At 46.3% G+C, this 17178-nt stretch overlaps 1 protein-coding gene across 5 annotated transcripts in view; it reads right to left on the bottom strand.

Moving 5' to 3' along the window:
- The window catches only part of LOC122548623 (uridine-cytidine kinase-like 1), a 205683-nt gene that overhangs the window by 111136 nt on the left and 77369 nt on the right, over positions 1–17178 (bottom strand). For all 5 annotated transcript variants that reach the window (XM_087979769.1, XM_087979785.1, XM_087979778.1 and 2 more), the window contains exon 4: positions 16710–16880. In XM_087979769.1, coding sequence (XP_087835895.1) covers positions 16710–16880 — 171 coding nt within the window. The remainder of the gene's footprint in view (positions 1–16709; positions 16881–17178) is intronic.

The raw sequence follows: 17178 nt of genomic DNA, 5'->3' as shown, positions 1-17178 counted from the left end.
TGTGGGGTTTGTCTTTAAGAGACAGTGCTTTAAATTGGTGTTCAGTTGACTGTTAGTGTGAAGGGGCACTCGAAATTACTTTTATTGGCCACACGCGTGTTCCTGACCTGAGCCTTGCCCTGAGGGCAAGATTGAATAAGGGAAAGATTGCATTAAATTTATTTTTGGCTGATCCCCCCGGGGCGAGATGGAAGATGGTCTGTGGTCCATAACACTGCTTCTGTAAGGACCTTGAGGAGTGGTTGCGGCGCTGCTATTAGTACTGCTAAGTCGTTTGCCTTTGTGTGTTTTGGTTGTTTTGTTTCTTTGTTTACAGGTGATTGCTTGCAATTCCGTGTTGGGGCGATGGGTTTGTGAGTATCTACGGGACTGATTGAAGCACCAGCCCCCGGGACAGGCCAATCCTGTTCCGCTGTGCAGGCCGGACCCTGAGCTTTTGCCCCCTCGAAGGCTATCGTAAAGCACCATGGTAAGTATGTTTGATGCAAAAGTGAGAGGAGACCCTTTCATTCCCCCGGGGTCGCCGGCTGACAGTCTGGAAGGAGACTGGTGACAGCCGGTATGTTACCCCTTTCACCTCCGATCTGTACGGATAGCCCCACGGCAATTGCCCTCATGGAGGCTCTTTTCGGTTGGATAAGATTGATTACTGGCAAGTGAACATTGAGCGTGGTTACGGGGATCCCTCCTGAGACATGGAGTACTTGCTCGGCTGTCTGGAAAAGTTTAAGGAAGTTGCTAAAGGCCATCAACCCCCCAAGACTAAAAACCACTCTCAGCGTTCCACTGAAGGTGCTGTCCCTTCCGCTCCTGCGGATACCCCCTATACCACACCTCCACCTTATTCCACCCAGTATCCCTAACATGCCATCCCTACCTCAGATTCCGACTCTCAGGTTGATGAAATTGCTGCTCGTGTGGCCTCCCGGCTGCACGGTCGGGATGCTGCTCAAGGTGCTGGAGCTGTTGCCTTTCCACACCTACCCGATACCTCACTTGCTTCGCAGGGTCCTAGTGCTCGGCCTGCTGGTCCTGCTGCGACTGTCCCTACTTCCAGCTCGGAGGCTACTGTTTCCTCTTCCTCTGATGGTGCCGCTCCTGGGCAAAGTAACCATTTTGGCATGACTCCGCTCCCAGGACGCGGCGAAGTTCTCCACCCAGGCTCCCCATCTCATGATTGGGGACGTCCCTTTTGATAAGCCTTGGACTCATGCTGAGGTCTGTGCTATGGTCCAGGATGCCCCGATCCGATTAAGCATCCTGCTTCCTTCTATGGTTGGCTCGTTCAGGTCTGCTACCGCTACCTGTTTTTCAGTTATAGACCCATGCTCAGCCTTTTTCTCCATTAAATTGTCCCCCAAAAGTCAGTACCTTTTTGCCTTTACTTACGGTGGTCGCCAATACACATGGATACGGCTTCCCCAAGGGTACACTGACAGCCCCACTGTGTATGCTTCTGCAGTGCACTGAACCCTGAAGGACCTCTGCCTGCCAGGTCACAATACCTTGATCCAGTACGCTGTTGACTTGCTTGTGGCTTTGGCCTCACCTGCAGCTTGCATGACTGACACCGTAGCACTACTCCACTGTCTGGCTCAGGATGGACATAAAGTCTCACTGGAGAAAATGCAGTTGTACCAGAAGAAAGTATAGTATCTGGGTTACGAGCTTCCGCACGGTTTATCAGAGGTTTATCATTGCAGCCATTGTCAAACTCTCTCCTCCTGCTTCGCGTACTGAACTGCTGTCTTTCCTCGGCATGGTGAACTATTGCAGACACTGGATCCCAGACTATCGTATTGTTGATGCGCCTCTCTGTGAGACTTCCTCACCAAAGCAGCTGACCCGGGTGACATGGACGCCTGAGATGTCACGGGCCTTTGACACACTTAAACAACGCCTGGCCTCAGCTCCTGCTCTGGGCATACCTAACTGTATGTTGCCATTTCAGCTTTATGTACAGGAAAAGAGGGGTATGCGTCCAACATTTTGACACAGATGCATGGGGATCTCTGAGGCCGTGTAGTCTTTTATTCTGTACAGTTACCACCTGTTGTAAGGGGAATGCTGGCCTGTTTGCATGCTGTGGCGGCTGCCACCGTAATGGCGGAAAGGTCCACCCCTTTTGTGATGGATTATCCGTGCACTGTATTTGTGCCTCACTTGGTCTCCCTGCTGCTAAATTCAGCAGTAACCCAACATTTTACAGCATCACGGAGAACTGGCTATGAGGTCATCTTACTATCCCGTACCAACTTACATCGCAACGCACACCCACGCTGAACCCGGCCACCCTTCTCCCAACCTCCCATGACCCACCTGCTTGCAGGCAGTCCAGGAGGTTGTTACCCCCTGCCCTGACCTCCGAGACCCTATTGGACAACCCAGACATGATTCTCTTTACTGATGGTTCATCTTATCGGCCATCAGACCATCAAATGTTGGCTGGATATGCAATGTGCACCCCTTTCGATACCCTCGAATCGGCTGCATTGCCGGGACTTCTGCGCAAGCAGCCCAATTGTTTGCCCTCACCAGGATCTGTATTCTAGCTGACAGAAAGTCTGTTAATATCTACACTGATTCCAGATATGCTTTTGGAGTAGTCCATGATTTTGGAGCCCTATGGAAATATAGAGGATTTATTACTTCCTCTGGACGACCCCTCCAACATACCCTGCTCATCAACAACCTTCTGCAGGCTATAATGCTTCCCTCTGCTGTGGCTGTGATTAAGTGTGCAGCTCATACTGCTACAGACGATCCAATATTCCGAGAGAATGCACGTGCTGACCAAGCTGCCAAACGAGCAGCTTTAACCCCCATTATATGTGTTTCGCAAGCTTTCAAGACGGGGAAGTCAAAAGACACTTTAGACTTAGCGGTGGATGGGATAGGGGCCACTCAGCAGCACGCCCCTCAGGTCGAGAAAGATAGTTGGGCACGTATAGGGGCGAAGGAATCAGGCAGCTTAAGACTAGTACAACACCCGGATGGTAGAATCGTCTGTCCCGATCACATCTGCATGTTTTGGCACTGGCTGCTCGTGGAGTTGGTCATACAGGAAGACGGGGAATGATACGTGCAGTAAGACAAAGCTGAAATGCTCCTGGCTTCGCTGCGGCAGCACAAGCGCTAGTTTCCCGCTGCCTGATCTACCTCCAGAATAATAATGCTAAACCACTGGCCAAATATGGTCACTTGCCTATTCCCGATGGACCCTTTCATCATTTGCAGATCGACTTTGCCCACATGCCCCCCAAACAGGGTTTTAAATAACTGCTGGTCATAGTGGATATGTTTTCCAAAGGAAGCTTTCCCTACACGTTAAGGATGATGCTAGAACAGTGGTTAAGTGTCTCATGAAGGATGTGATTCCTCGGTTTGGTATCCCGAATGGTGTTAACAGTGACAGAGGGATGCATTTTACTGCTGAGGTCACAAAAGGGGTTAATAAAATTTTGGGTATTACATGGAAACACCCCATTCCGTATCAGCCCCAGTCCTCGGGGATGGTGGAACGGATGAATGGCACCCTTAAAATTACTTTAACCAAGGGCACCCAGGATACGGGTCTACCCTAGCCAGAGGCATTGCCACTAGCCCTTTACACTCTCTGGGGCCAAGTTAATCAAACTATGGGACTAACTCCCTCTGAGGTACTCATGGGCCGCTTAATGCCCACAGGACTCCGACCCCCCAAACTTCCCACAGATGTGGCACTACTTCTCACTCATAAGTCCCTTCTGGATTATGCCAAATCATTGTGCCAGGTCATCACCCACAACCATAAGTTGGTCAAGGAGGCCCTCCTCACGCCGGGTAATGGTCCCATGCATCTGATCCACCCAGGGGAATCTGTGATGATTAAATCCGTTGAAAATAATTCTCTTTCTCCTAGGTGGAAATGCCCATACCTCGTCGTCCTGGTGACCCAAATGGTAGTCAAGGTTGAAGGAGTACCTGCATGGACACACGCCACCCATTGCAAAAGAGCGCCTTCGCCCAAACAACATGACCAGAAAGCCCCTGAACAACAAACACCGGAAACATCAGCACATCCACCAGCTGTGCCATCTGGGCAGTGACTGTCTACCTCTTCTGTGTCCCTCCTAGCTCTGTACCCCCTGGTGGGGTTTGAATGAGATCCAAGGAACAGAGCACAGCATTTTATCATTCACGAGGTACATTCTAATACCTTCTTTATACCTACGCCAGAGAGATTAACCGTTCCAGCTGCTGGGTATGTGCTCACATTCCTCTTCATTCTCAAGGAGGAATCCCTCTTCAACCCAAACCATTCAATGAATCTGACACTGCTGAACGGTGGTTGGAACTGAATCGGTCCTCCAAGGTGGCCACATTGTGACTTCCCAGTGGGTTCGAGAAACTGGGCCTTGCCCTAACAGATAATAGTCAGCAGGGTATACCTTGAACAAGTATAAAGGCTGGTTCCAACCCCGGTACAACCTCTTGCGTGCACTCCCTGCCCTGGTCCTTGCAAACACCACAAGGCTGGGTGCACCTCTGGGAACTATTTGTTTTAAAAGCGACTCTCCATGGGCAGTATGGTGGCACAATGGTTAGCACTGTTACCTCACAGCGCCAGAGACCCAGGTTCAATTCCCGCCTCAGGCAACCGTCTGTGTGGAGTTTGTACATTCTCCCTGTGTCTGCGTGGGTTTTCTCCAGGTGCTCCAGTTTCCTCCCACAGCCCAAAAATGTGCAGGTGAAGGGGTAAATGTAGGGGAATGGGTCTGGGTGGGTCCCTCTTCGGAGGGTCAGATGTGGACTTGTTGGGCTGAAGGGCCTGCTTCCACACTAAGTATTCTAATCTCCCGGTGGGTGGGTTGCTAAATACAGCAGTTGCAACAATTCCCTGCTCCTTACCTCAAAGTCTATCCAGTCCACTACAAGAGGCAGTATACTCAACTTAAGACCCCCAACAAAACCTCGGGTGACACTATTTTTAGGACATTTTGGACTGGCACCCAGACGGACCATCTAGGTACCTATAATGGCACCTATTAATTTGTGGCCATAAGGCCTACCCTTAATCTCCTGGGTTGGTAGCTGCTATGTTGGTTATGTATTCCCCTACATCTACCATTTCCACTCATTCCCATTCGAGCTGCTCAGAATTCGCTCCAAAAGATCTTTATCTCCATTTGAGCTGTATCCATCCCTTTCTATGGGACCGCCCGGCTGACCATCGAAGCTAGGCACCTGGCATCTCTCCTAGAGAAGGTGGCCAATGACACAGCCTCAGCCCTAAAGGAGATTAATGCGGAGATGGCTGCCCTCCAGAACTGGATGGTGCTAGACTATCTTTTGGTCGAGAAGGGGGGGCCATATGTGCCCTCATCGGCTCTGCCTGCTGCACCTATATCCCCGATGCCAGTGGAAACATCACCAATCTTGCTGACCACAGCTGAGAGGCGGCCAGTAGGCTTCATACTGCCAACTCCCATTGGGATCTTTGGACCTGGATGGGCAAGTGGTTCGGGTTTTGGGGGGGGGGAAAGAGGAGGAGTGCCATTGTTCAGGGTTTCATGGTGCTGGTTATTGCCCTAGTGGTCATCACGCTCTTGATTGTTTTTCTCAAACAGTGCTGCGCATTAACAGCTCATTGCTACTACCCTCTACACCCCCATAGCCCAATTAGTTAAGGTTACCTTCCCGATGAGCCCTTGTGTCACCACCAAGCCCTCAGCCCTAGGCCCTCACACCCTGGATTTGAGGAGGATATCGGCTCGGATTCAGAGGGTAACCAAACTGACTCAGAATCGCCCCCTCCAAATAACCCACCTGGTTCGGGATACATTCCACCTTTTGTTGAAGTCCCAGACCTGCCTTTCTGATTATGAAAATAAAAAGGAGAAGATTGTTAGAGAAAGGTTAACATTATTTGCCTGGAAGCCATTTTTCTGATTCGGCTGAGAGTTCATTTTGTGTCCCCAGCCAGAACTTTACTAGCTATGCACTCCTTACTATGAGGTAATGTGAAAGGTTGTCCTTATCTTCCTTCTCAAAATAGTGTCTCCTCCCTTTGCTGAATGATCAGCGCTGGCTGTAGAACCAGCTGACATAGACTTTCCAATTAGTCCTCCTTCCTTCTCTAGTCCCACCTCTTCACAGTCAGTCATTCAGCCAATTAGGGATATCTGCTTTAGTTTTGAACTTAATGACTAACCTCTAATTTAGTGCCAACTTGTAAGCATGCCAAACTGTGTAATTAACGATCAGCTTCTATCTGTTTTCTCTATATAAACCTGTAGTATCCTGATGTACTTGGGAATAACACCGAACCACAGTTAGGAAGGTGAATTCCCCATGATATATCATGTAATAAACTAATCAGTTCGCAAGGTCAGAGTCTGAGAGTTTTCTTCAACATGGTGCGAGGGAGTGAAAGCGCGCACAAACGGGAGTCCGTCAGGCAGTGTGTGAGGGCATAAGAACGTGAGGTAGCAAGAGCACGAGGAAACACACAAGACTGAGGGTTTGACTGAGCACACGAGAGTGCAAGAACGGGAGTGCGTGCGAGCCACAGAGTGCAAAGAGTCGGGGGGGGGGGGGGGTGAGAGAAAGGGAGTGCGTGAGAGAGCAAGAGAGAATGCACAAGAGAGTGGGAGTGAGTGTGAGGGGTTGAGAGTATGAAGGAGTGTGCGAGGGCGCCATAGCACAAAGGAACAGGCGAGGATGAGAGAGCAAGAGGACATGATGGAGTGCATGAGGATGCAAAGGAGAGCACAAGGACGAAGGATGACGTGAGAGTACACGAGAGAGAGCACACGGGCCAGAGAGCAACAAAGCATGAGTAAGTGCGCGAGGGAGTGAGAGGAGTGTGTAAGAGACAGCATGCGAAGGCAAGAGTGCACAAGAGCAAGGGAATGTATGAGAGAAAGGGAGAACACATGGGAGCGAGAGATGTGCACAACAGTGCAGGAGCAAGAGCGGGTGCGAGCAAGAGCGTGTGAGTGAGTGAAAGCTTGTGTGGGAGCCAGCGCATCAGTGGGAGCCATAGCATAAGCAGGCATGTGCAAGCAAGAGCGCCTAGGAGACAGAATGTGAGAGAACACGGGGGAGCAAGAGTGTGAGAGACTGTGCAAGGGAGCATGCAACATTGCAAAAATGGAAGGCATCAACATCAAAAGAAACCATGCAAGACAGCACATGGTAGACATACAGCGAGGGAGTAACAGAGCATGCGAGAGTGAGAGTGCGATGGTGCACACGGGAATGGCAGCACGAGGGAGTGCCGAGAGCACAAGGGAGCAGATGACAGACATGAGAGAGCGAGAGAGAAGGCAAGAACTCACGGGCGAGCACGGGGGGACGGCAGGAGGGAGAGAGAGCAAGGGAGGATGTGAGAATAGAAGGGATTGTGTGAGCAAACGAGAATGCGTGAGAGTGAGTGTACACGAAGGAGCGCATGAAAGATTGCTGTGAAGGTGAGAGAGACTGCGAGTACATGAGGGGTTGTGTGTGACAGCCAGAAAACAAGAGAACACAAAGGAGTGGCAGTGTGAAGGCACATAAGAGTAAGAGTGAGCATGGGAACAAGTGCACAAGAGCGCACAGGAGCGAGAGTTCATGGGGGTTTGAGAGCAAGTGTGTAAGAGAGCACGCATGAGTGAATGCGCGAGAGAGCACGAATGCGCAAATGTGCACAGGAACCGAGAGCACAAGGGAAAGAGAGCACAAGGGAGCGCGTGAGGAGAGAGTGCAAGAGACTGTGCGAGGGGGTGCAAGTGGGAACGAGTGTGCAAGGGAGTGCGTGAAGCGAGACTGCATAAGACCGTGTGAGGGAGCAAGCAGGACTGAGATAGCAAGGGGTTTGCATGCAGGAATGAGTGTGCGAAGGAACAAGAGTACGCTGAAGCTGGAGAACACGCTTGTGAGAGCAAGGGACAGAGAGAGTGGGCGAGCACGAGTGTGTGAGAGAGCACGAGAGCAAGACAGCAGGAATGAAGAGGAGCAAGAGGGAACAAGGAATGAGAGAGAACGAACTTGAGGGAGCACGCGAGGACACAATAATACAAAAGGAGCGCACGGGGACTGCAGGAGAGCGCTAGGGAGAGAAAGCACGTGGGCACAAGGGAGTGCACAAGGGAACAAAGGAGGCATGAGGGAGCAAGAAGGCACATGGCAGCAAGCGGGTATGCGAACTAGGGTGGGTACAAGCGAATGCGCGAGAGCACGAAGGAATGGGAGAGTATGCAAGAATGCAAGGACACAATGGAGCATGCAAAGTTGCGAGGGAGAACGCGAGGATATGAGGATGTGAAGGGCACACACTAAGACTCCAGGGCACGGTGAGAATGTGACAGCATGAGACAACGCATGAGGAAGTGAGAGCATGATGCAGCACATGAAGCAATGACAGAATAACGGAGCGCCTAAGTTCAAATGCATAAGGGAAAAACGTGAAAGCCAGAGCACAAAGAACGGTGTGAGTGAGCACATGAGAGGTAGTGCATGACTGAGATCCAAAGTGTCCAAGACTAAGGGAGTGAGTCAGTGAGCGCTTGAGAGCCACAGCGCAAGGGAGCGCATGAGATCGATAATGCAAAAGAGCACGAGAGCGAAAGCATAAGGGAGAAGAGTGAGAGATCGAGTGTTTGCGAGAGCATGAGAGCGCGAAAGTGTAATGGAGCTTGCAAAGATACAAGAATGCAAGAGTGCTAGGCAGCGACACAGCATGGGAAAACAGCATGAGGGAGCAAATACACGACAGTGCAAGAGTGCAAGCACAAATGAGCAGGCAAGATTGAGGGAGCATGTTGGAGCCAAAGCGTAAGGGAGCGAGAGCATGAAGAAGCGAGAAAAGCGAGAGTAAGTGCAGGAACAAGTATGTGCGAAAGTGCATGCATGAACAAGAGAGAGCGTGTGAGTGAGCATGTGAGAGCGAGAGTGTATGAGAGTGATGGAGTGTGCAAGAAAGAGAGTGAGTGAGAATGCACGGGAATGAGAGAAGTGTTACAAAGCGGAGATAAATACTCTGATAATTAAAACCAAAACACCCAGAATAGATCGCCTCACCTTGTAATCTGATTTAAAAAAAACCATGAAAAGTGGTATAACCTACCTCTTACCCCCAAACGGTTATGAATGAGGTTAAATAAAAAGGAATCCTTTCACCCACTCGGTAATAAACAAGTGACAATTTATTTATCTAACTCCAACAGTGAACAAATTAACAGAATTATTAACATAAGCAATAAATCTCTTCCATTGCTACCTATTCCCTTACTGAACTAAATTCTAATACATATGGTGTTTCATAAAACTTACGTAAACACAATTAATAAGAACAATGAATCAAAACTTAGTCTTAAGGTTCACACGGAATGGATCCTCCTGAACTTTCTGCGTCATTTCCCATCATCTTCCTCTGTCTGAAATGGCTTCTCCATCATTTTCAGGTATCAAGAATATTCACTGAATGTGCCTTTTCGATAGATAGTACCTGTTAGAGATGATGGCAATTTCTTGCGAAAGCCTGGTGTTTCTTTCTCAGATGGCAGGTTTGCTCTCTGTTCAGAAAGCATTTTCCGATGCAGCAAATTCTCATAATATGAATGGCTTCAGGCAGTCAATATCATCAGTTTTTAAATTCAATTGGTTTTGAATTTGTGTGTGTTTGAATTTGGCCAATTAATTTAAATCAAACTTGTCGTAAAACGAGCCTAAGATATTCATTAACAAAACCAAATGTTACATGTTTCCATTTAGAACTGTCTGTACTATTCCCCACAAACTCCTTCTCTATTTGACTCTAAACTTAAAAAAGCACTTTTATCTCTTAAAGGGACAACACACTGTTTTTCAATTCACAATTATTCTACACAGCTTCGTAACAGAAGTGCAAGAGAGCGTGTGGGAGCGAGAACACACAAGTGCCAGTGCACGAGACCATGAGAGAGAGCGAGAACGCTCTGGAGTGAAAGAGAGCATGTAGGAGCAAGAGCAATTAATTAAATGTGGACAGTATAATTCACACTCTCAATAGGCTGAATATATTTTCAAAAGCAATCGATACTATAGTCTTCCTGACTACAAAGGTACTTCTGTAACTATCATCTTGAAACGGTGCTATGTCACTCTGAACTTGCATATTGGGTACTTCCCTTTTTCCAGGTTAGGTTACTGCTCATCACAGATGTGCAATACATTTTAAACATAAACATTTATTTGAAATTAGATTAGATTAGATTAGATTAGATTAGATTAGATTACTTACAGTGTGGAAACAGGCCCTTCAGCCCAACAAGTCCACACCGACCTGCCGAAGCACAACCCACCCAGACCCATTCCCCTACATTTACCCCTTCACCTAACACTACGGGCAATTTAACACGGCCAATTCACCTAACCTACACATTTTTGGATTGTGGGAGGAAACCGGAGCACCCGGAGGAAACCCAGAATGTGCAAACTCCACACAGAGCGTCGCCTGAGGCAGGAATTGAACCCAGGTCTCTGGCGCTGTGATGCAGCAGTGCTAACCACTGTGCCACCCACACTGTGCCAATGTTATCAAAATGGGATATTTCTGCTGAGACATGATTCCTCAATACAATGCTCAACATGCCAGGCAGCATCAGAGGAGCAGGAGAATCGACGTTTCTGGCATAAGCCCTCCTTCAGGAATTCCTGAAGAAGGGCTTATGCCCGAAACATCGATTCTCCTGCTCCTAGGACGCTGCCTGGCCTGCTGCGCTTTTCCAGCACCACACTTTTCAACTCTGGTCTCCAGCATCTGCAATCCTCACTTTCTCCTAATGCTCAACATGCAAAGTAGGAAGTAAATAGTCCTTTTACTATGCACTGCAGTTAATAGTTACTTATTTTGCAATTTATAATTTATATTAGAGTGGAGTTAAATTCACTGCTTTGATTGAGACGAACACAAATTTGGGAGCCATGGTCCAAGATTTAGAGACAAAAAACTGCAGGTGCTGGAATCCAAGGTAGACATGTAGGACGTTGGAAGTACACAGCAAGCCAGGCAGCATCAGGAGGTGAAGAGGATAACAGTTCGGGTATAACACTTCTTCCTGAGGCTGCCTGAGGCTGCCTGGCTTGCTGTGTTTTTTCAGCCTCCTGCGGGTCCAATATTTCACACATTGAGCTTTTATCCCAAATTCAAATGGAAGTACCAGTATTGATTTCTGTACATTTGAAACTTATGGGAAATTTTAAGATTTAAAATATGCTTTATTTTGGAAGCCAGGGCACTTGTTTTAAAAATACAAGTACAGTATTGAGAAAAAATATTGAAATTCACACTTAGATGAATTGGAACAGTTGAGAGTTACCCTTCATAAGTGGCCATTCTTTACCTGCAAGATCAAATAAAATATGCTTGTGATTTCTCCTTTGTATTCTTAGGAGGTCCTTAGGAACCAATGATGACTTGTTGTCTGTCTGGATTTATGGGTCCTGAGGTAGAGTCAAATGCTAGATCCATACACCCTGCCACAGGTGCACAGTTGGCGTTTGATCAGGTGGGTGGGTCAGATACTTGGGCTTTGTTTCAGTCTTGGGAAGAGATTTCCACAGATCAGTGGGAATATTGCATATTTTTAGTGAAATTTTAATGATGGATACTAACCTCTTTCCATGATTGAATTCAGAGTAGAGAGCTTGATTTGGGAGTCCCATGTTAAGCTTCTAGACAATGTGACCTGCCCAAGGCAGCTGACTGTAACCATTAACTTGATGGCAAGAATATTGGCCTGAGAGAAGACACTGATATTAAGCAGCTATCCTACCAGTAGATTTGCAGGATTTTACAAAGGTATTGGTGAATTTCATGAGGGATTTGACGCATCTACTGTACATTGCATACTGTACACTGCTGTGTTGTAGAACCTGAGCTCAGTGTCAGGGCTCACACCTTTCCAGTCAAACAACTGTTTCTTCAAAAGCTATTATGGCGCCATGGAACCTTCCACAACACAAGAATAAATCCATGTTGTCTGGTGGCTTACTATAGATCTTGATAGTCAGAAGCCAGTATTTTCAGTTGGGAGCAGGATGAGAGGACTTTTGTCTTTGTGATGTTGAGCCTAAGGCCCATCCCCTGTTATGCCTCCTTGAATGCAGTGATGGTGGTTATACAAACATTATCTGCATTCTACAGCTCAGTGACAGAGATGGTCTTAGTTCTGGACTGGGTGGTGACTTATATTTAACAGTTTCCTGTTTATCCTGTAGATTAGCTCCTTTCCTGGGGGAAGCTTCGTGGAGTTGAGATGGAGAATTGCGAAGAGAACATACAGAAGAGTGTTGGTGTGATGACACAACCTTGCTTGACCATAGTTTGCACTTATATTGGGTTGCAAGTTATTCCAATACCACTTAGCTCCATCCCTCTACTGTATCCCTTAATCAGATATCTTTCAGTTGTCTCATAGGAATTATGCAGGAGCCCAACTGGAGATCAAGACTGAAGCAGGCATTTTTAGTTCATAAACTCTTCTCTTACCAGCAGCTGTCATGCTATTTTGTTCAGTTGCACTGAACTGTACAAAATCTAAATTATCCAGTTTGACTTAGACCAGAATCTGAAGCCATTCTGTTCACTACCACGAACGATAAAGTGTGGAGCTGGAAAAATCACAGCAGGTGAGGCAGCATATGAGGAGCAAGAGAGTCAATGTTTCAGGCTTAAACCTTTATCAGGATTGTGGAGGGGAAAAGGGGCTGAGAAATAAATAGGGAAAGGGGATGGTGGGGCCAGGGGAAAGGTAGTTAGGATGGCAATAGTGAGCGAAGGTAGGATGTGACTGTGAAGGTCAGTAGGAAGAGTGGAGTGTATAGATGGGAAGGAAGATGGACAGATAGGTCAGGTCAAGAGGGTGGAGCCAAGTCATGTGGGTTGATCTGGGATCGGATGGGGAAGAGGAGATTTGTACACTGATGAATTTCACATTGAGGCGGTGAGACATGTCATGGGGGAATTGGGGAGGGGTGTGGGGGAAAAGTTGAAATGGATGGCTACAGGAAAGTGGGGTTGCTTTGTGTGTATGGACAAGAGATGGTCCCTGAATTGTTTGGCGAGTTTGCGCTTGGTCTCTCTGATATTAGAGGAGACCACATACACAGCAATGGATGCAGTAAATGAAGTTCAAGGATATGCAAGTAAATTTCTGCTGGATTTGGAATGATCCTTTGGGGCCTTGGGGGGAGATGTGGGCACAGGTTTTGCGCCTCTTCTGATGGCAGGGGAAGGTGCCAGATGTAGAGTGGGGTTTAATGGGGAGTGTGCCCAGGAACCCCTACCTTCAATTCTACGTCACTGCTAGTGTTTATCCCCCCCAGTTCAAAGTTATTAATACAATTATCTGTGAACTTATCATTTCGAGTCAAAGTCATAGAACACAGACTCTTCAGTCCAACTCGTCCATGCTGAACATAATCGCCAACTAAACTAGTTCCACCGGTCTGCTCCTGGTCCATATCCTTCCAAATCTAGACTCAAGTGCTCCAATTTCTTCCTTATCACTTGACAACAATTGCTCTCCATAAATTCATCTCCAACATACCATACAACACTAAGTTTTGATTGCTCAAGATCCACATTAAATCTGTTCTCCTATGCAATGAACTTAATATTCTCAATCTCAATATTTTTACTCTAATGTTTTCACCTGCACAAATGAAGATGGTTGTGGTTGTTGGAGAGTCATCTCAGCTCCACAGCATCTCTGCAAGAGTTTCTCAGCATAGTGACCTAGGCCCAAACATCTTCAGTTGCCTCCCTCCAAGATCAGATGTGAAAACGCTCGCCAATAATTGAACAATGTTCAGCAACGAGTGAACGAGTTAGACCGAAGGGTGTGTTTCCATGCTGTATATCTCTATGACTCTGTGCTCCTGTGCTACACTTGCCACATTTTCTATGGGCAATGCTGGTGTAGTGCCTGTTTGAAGTCAATGTGAGCTTCAGCTAGTAGCAGTCTTAATCCAAATGTAGCAACATCCAGGCTTAGTGATAAAGTGGTAAGTAACTTTCATGCCACACAAATGCCAGGCAATGACCATCTCTGATGAGAGAATCTAACCAACCTTTCTTGACACTGAACAGTGTTACCATCGCTGAATCCCCCAATATCAACATCCTGGGAGGTTATCATTGATCAGAAACTGAACTTGACTCTTAACTGAACTGAACTGAACTTGATTAAATGAGATCCAAAGAGACCTTGCAAATTGCATACAAAATTGGCTCAACACTAGGAGACAGAGGGTGGTGGTGAACGGTTGTTTATTGGACTGGTCACTAGTATCAACGGTGTTCCACAGGGATTGGTGCCAACTCCACTACTGTCTGTCATTTATATAAACAATTTAGATGAGAATATAGGAAACATGGTTAGTAAGTTTGCAGATGACACCAAAATTGGTGACATAGATAACCTTCTTGGCTGGCTACAATGAGAACAACAGGATCTTGATCAACTGCGCCAGGGGGCCAAATCGCAGATGGAGTTTAATGCAGATGAACTTGAGGTGTAGCATTTTCGTAAGTCAAACAAGGGAGGGCATGACTTATACAATTAATGGTAGGATCCTGGGGAGTGTTGTTGAACATAAAGACCCAGGGGTGCAGATACATAGTTCCTTGAAAGTTGCACCAAAAGGTTGACAGCGTCTTGAAGAAAGTGTTTAACTCATTTGCCTTCATTGCTGGGACCAGTGAGTATAGGAGTTGGGACGTCATGTTGCAGTTGTACAGGATGTTGGTGAGGCCACTTATGGAATACTATAGTCTGGTCACCCTGCTATAGGTAGGATTTTATTAAATTGGAAAGGTTGAATAAAAGATTAACAGGGATGTGACTAGGATTGGAGAATTTGAGTTAGAAGGACAGGCTGGGACTTCTTCCCGACCTTCGAGGTAAATAAAATCATAAGGGGCATAGATACAGTGAATAGCAAAACGTCTTTTTCATAGGTTAGGGGATCTCAAAACTACAGAGCACAACTTTAAGGTGAAAGGAGGAAGATTTAAAAGGGACCTGAGGGGTACATTTCCACATACAAACTGTCCTCTGTGTGAAATGACCTGCCAGAGGAAGTGGTGGAGGCTGGTACAATTACAAAATTAAAAAGGCATCTGGATGAGTACATGAATAGGAAGGGTTTAGAGGGCTATGCTGGCAAACAGGACAAGATTAGGTTGGAATATCTTGTTGGCATGGACAAGTTAGACCAGGCGTTCCTTCATCAGGTCGTTGTGGAAAATGATAAAGGAACAGTGCTCCGAAAGCTAGTGCTTCCAATTAAACTTATTGTATGATAACCTGGTGTTGTGTGATTTTTAACTTTGCACATCTTTGGACTGGGGAAGGAAACTGGAGCACCCAGAGAAAGCCCACGCAGACACGGAGAGAATGTGCAAAGTCCACGCAGTCAGTCACCCACCCAAGACTGGAACTGCTGCCTGGCACTGCGAAGCAGCAGTGCTAACCACTGAGCCACCCTGCCACCTCTATTAGGGAGAGGCTAATTTCCCTGGAGTGTCAGAGGCAGAGGGACAACATTGTAGATGTTTATAAAATCATGGAGGGTCGTAGATAGGATAAATAAACAAGATCTTTTTCCCCCCAGAGGTGGGGTATTCCAAAACAAGAGGGCTTAGGTTTAAAGGTGAGAGGGGAAAGGTATCTAAAGGACAACTTTTATCATGCAGAAGGTAGGTACATGTATGGAATGAGCTACTAGTGGAAATGGAGAAGGCTGGTACAATTACAACATTTAAAAGGGATCTGGATAGACATAATTAATAGGAAGGGTTTAGAAGGATATGAGCCAAGTGCTAACAAACAGGACTAGACTTAGAATGTCTGGTCGGCATGGACGAGTTGGACTGAAGGATCTGTTTCCATGCTGTATATCTCTATAACTTTATACTCTGCCAGTCGTCTCAACCTTGTCAAAAATCCCATTACAGATTCCCAGAAATCTCAAACAGCCAAATAAAATCAATTGTGTCTCAGAAATGGAGGTAATATTCCTTCAGCAGCTCCAGTGTCTGATGCCTATGGGAAAATTAAGCCGCTTATAACAGAGAATGCAGAAAGTCTGCAAGCAGTCAAAAGGATTACTTTTCATCCACCCTAATGTCATTTGCCTGGGGAAAAAAAAAGTCACATTCTTTCCACATAGTGAGCCCAGTCTTTGATAGCAGGATCAAATGCGTCAAGCTTCCCAAACAAAGGCATAATGCCAGAAATGCTTACCTCAACTCAAAAATGACTAGCAAGTGAATGTTCTTCAGGCACAATCTGTTTTCTCTAGTCACCACTGAAATAACTGCACAGAGGCCAGTATCCCTTCACCAAATTACCATTTATTTACTTGTGCACAGTACACTGGCTATGGCTAGCCAGCTCGGAGTCAGTTGCCTGAACTGAGGAAATTCTCATCGCCTCATTATATTATTCAAACAAGCTTTACTGATTGATTAGGATTGTTAACCTGGTCCATTAACCTCATAGTCAATGAGATCAGCCTGGTTCCAATCATTACACACATCAACTTAAGGTGTTTTCTTAGCAGCTTCCATCTAACCTGGAAAGGTTTTCTTCCATTAAAGTTGTTTTATTAGCAACCGTGTTGTATCATTAGCTATGTGTTAAAATTTCAATTCAAATTTTGTTGAAAAAAAAGTAATTGAAAGGTCTTTTACATACCCAATCCTTTCTTCGACTGTGCGTAGTGAAGTCATAAACAGGAACCTTCACACTTTTCCCTTTCTTTAGCTTCCTCAAGGTATGTATAATTAGGTCAAAATCAAAAGCATCAGGATGGTCAAAGTTATATTCACTCCTGGCAGCTAATTCTTGTTCTTCCTTGTTTAAGACCTGGTGATGGAAATAACGCAGTTGAGCCTTTGCCATACCATGCCTTATGAAATAATAAAATTATAGTTTCAGGGCTCATTTGTACTGATAAAGTACAGGTAAAATAGCATGAAGCTGGTGAGGTCAAGAATAATGTTTGTTAAAAGTCACAACGTCTATTTCAGATGAGGAACATTCAATGTATACTATATATTTAGAATAGCAAGGTTCTATGGTAAATAATGGAAAGATGCTGAGTCGTGGATAAGGCAGAGAATGACTGAAGTTACATGTACAAAAATTAATTAAACAGAAACAC

This window comes from Chiloscyllium plagiosum, unplaced genomic scaffold (assembly GCF_037043375.1).
Source record: "Chiloscyllium plagiosum isolate Xiang-an unplaced genomic scaffold, Cpla_swu_hap1 HiC_scaffold_3, whole genome shotgun sequence".
Lineage (NCBI taxonomy): Eukaryota > Metazoa > Chordata > Chondrichthyes > Orectolobiformes > Hemiscylliidae > Chiloscyllium > Chiloscyllium plagiosum.
Note: the sequence above shows the minus strand (reverse complement) of the source record. Positions and strands in the feature narration are given on the sequence as shown.